Source organism: Mesitornis unicolor, unplaced genomic scaffold, assembly GCF_000695765.1.
Source record: "Mesitornis unicolor isolate BGI_N332 unplaced genomic scaffold, ASM69576v1 scaffold22194, whole genome shotgun sequence".
NCBI classification, from domain to species: Eukaryota; Metazoa; Chordata; class Aves; order Mesitornithiformes; family Mesitornithidae; genus Mesitornis; species Mesitornis unicolor.
The window spans coordinates 61,344-63,515 of record NW_010181110.1 but is presented as its reverse complement, the minus strand read 5'-3'; the positions used below and the strand labels follow the sequence as shown (position 1 = coordinate 63,515).

At 52.6% G+C, this 2,172-nt stretch overlaps 1 protein-coding gene across 1 annotated transcript; it reads left to right on the top strand.

Annotated features, from left to right (window-relative positions):
• The first annotated feature begins 980 nt into the window (after window positions 1-980).
• Window positions 981-1,817, top strand: SLC35D3 (solute carrier family 35, member D3). Its single transcript, XM_010183326.1, has one exon. It carries the CDS (start codon window positions 981-983, stop codon window positions 1,815-1,817), a length of 837 nt encoding a protein of 278 aa, XP_010181628.1.
• The last annotated feature ends 355 nt before the right edge of the window (window positions 1,818-2,172 follow it).

The following is a 2,172-nucleotide window of genomic DNA, read 5'->3' as shown; positions in this document are numbered from 1 at the left end:
CAGGCGCAGACTTACGGAGGCAGGTGCGACCCTGTGGGGGTGGATGCAGCCCCGCTGTGACAGGTACAATCTTACAGGGCTCAGTGCAAGCTTAGGGAGAGGGATGCAGCCTCACGGAGGTCGGTGCAGTCCTACAGGAGTAGGCGGAATCTTAGGGGAGTAGGTGCAGCCTTATGGAGAGAGGTGCAAACCTTTCTTTTAGGGAAGGTGCAACCCCATAGAGGCAGATATGGTTTTATGGGGTGTGGGTGCAACCTGACAGGAGTAGATGTAATCATCTGAGAGCAACTGCAGCCCTACTGGAGTGAGGACAATCTTACAGGGGTAGGTGCAACCTTAGGGGTCAGCTGCAACCGTATGGGGTCAGGGCCCTACCTGTGTTGATTTTTAGCCTTGGGGTAGGTGGGATGGGAGCCAAAGGGGGCTCTGTGTGGCCTGGCCACACTCCTGGGTTTGAGGCTGCCCCAAGGACCAGAGTATGGGTGGGAGTAGCTTAATCTGTAGAGAAACCTGAATGAGAGTCAGCAGGGAGGCTGTTGCTGAGGGGACGCCACACAGCTTGGCCTTGCTGGGGGCAGCAGGAGGGCAGAAGGAGGGCCAGGGAGCTGGAGGGCAGGCAGCCTGGCCAGTCGGCGCGGGACACGTGCCCGTACTGGCAAGAGGATGCCCAGGGTTGCTGTGCGTACGTGCAATTTCAGGTGCAAATCTCCCATAGTGTCTTCACAAAAGGGAGAATGCAATCTGATTTTGGCTGCAGGATTTGGGGGGACAGTGAAAGACGTTCAGTAGCTTTGCAGCATGCCAAAAAAAAAAAAATATCTGTTGGGAGGTAAGTGTATCCAGCCTTGGGACAAGCATGACAGATCCTAGGAGTTACGGAAAGTATACTGGTGCCCATTTCCTGAATATCCCCCCAGCCCAAAACAGTGCTCTCTTTGTGCCTCACATGCAAAAACCGTTCTTGTCTCTTTCTGTGATTCATGACAGGAGCTGGTGACCTGACCGGGGATGCTATGGGCTATGTGACGGGGGTGCTGGCTGTGCTGATACATGCTGCCTACCTGGTGCTCATTCAGAAGACCAGTGTAGACAGTGAATATGGACCCCTGACAGCTCAGTATGCCATTGCTGTTTCGGCCACCCCTTTCCTCATCATCTGCTCCTTTGCCAGTATGGATTCCATCAACGTCTGGTCCTTCCCCGGGTGGAAGGACCCGGCCATGGTATGCATCTTTATCGCTTGCGTCCTGATTAGCTGTGCCATGAACTTTACCACCCTTCACTGCACTTATATTAACTCGGCTGTGACCACCAGCTTCGTAGGGGTGGTGAAGAGCATAGCAACCATCACAGTGGGCATGGTGGCATTCAATGATGTGGAGCCCACAAAGTTATTTATAGCTGGTGTTGTGGTCAACACCTTGGGGTCTGTCATCTACTGTGTGGCCAAGTACATTGAGACCAAACGGCAGAGCAATTACGAGGACCTGGAGAAAGAAGCTAGAGAAGAGGAGGGGAGAAGGCAGGCTGGGGACCAAGCATTGTTTGCAATGGAGGAAATTTCCCAGGAAAAGGGGGCTGAGGAAGCGACAGTGGAAGGATCGGCCGTGGGGGACAGCCAGAGCAGAGAGGAAGAGAAGGATGGCTCTGAGAAACCTGCCAAGGGACTGGTGGTGCAGGGAAAAGCCACTGGCACACAAGAAGTGAACAGGAGCTCTCTGAAGGATGCCTATCTTGGAGTATGGAGGTTGGTGAGGGGTGCTAATTATATAAAGAAGGATTATTTGATAGAAAATGAAGAGCTACCAAGCCCTTAAAAAGCAGGTTTGAAAACCTATTGCTTGAGGACAGACACGTGGTTCTCTGTACAGGAGGAACAGCAGAGCATACATCTCCACATCAGTGCTGACAAATCCAAATCATGTAGGATGACTTTACCTGATTGACAAAAAGCAAAAGGTCAGAATTTGGTCATTGCTTTAGGCTTGCTTTCAGCTGCTTTCAGTACATCAGTTCAGACCCACCACAGCTAAAGGTGCCGAGTCCTCTGCTGTGGACGTAGAGAGAGTTGGGCAATGGCAAGTCATGGGGCGCTTGCCCAGAATCCTGGGCCATGGGGGACACCAGAACCATTGAGTTAGTCGTCAGTGCCAGTGACACAGAGGTGGCCTG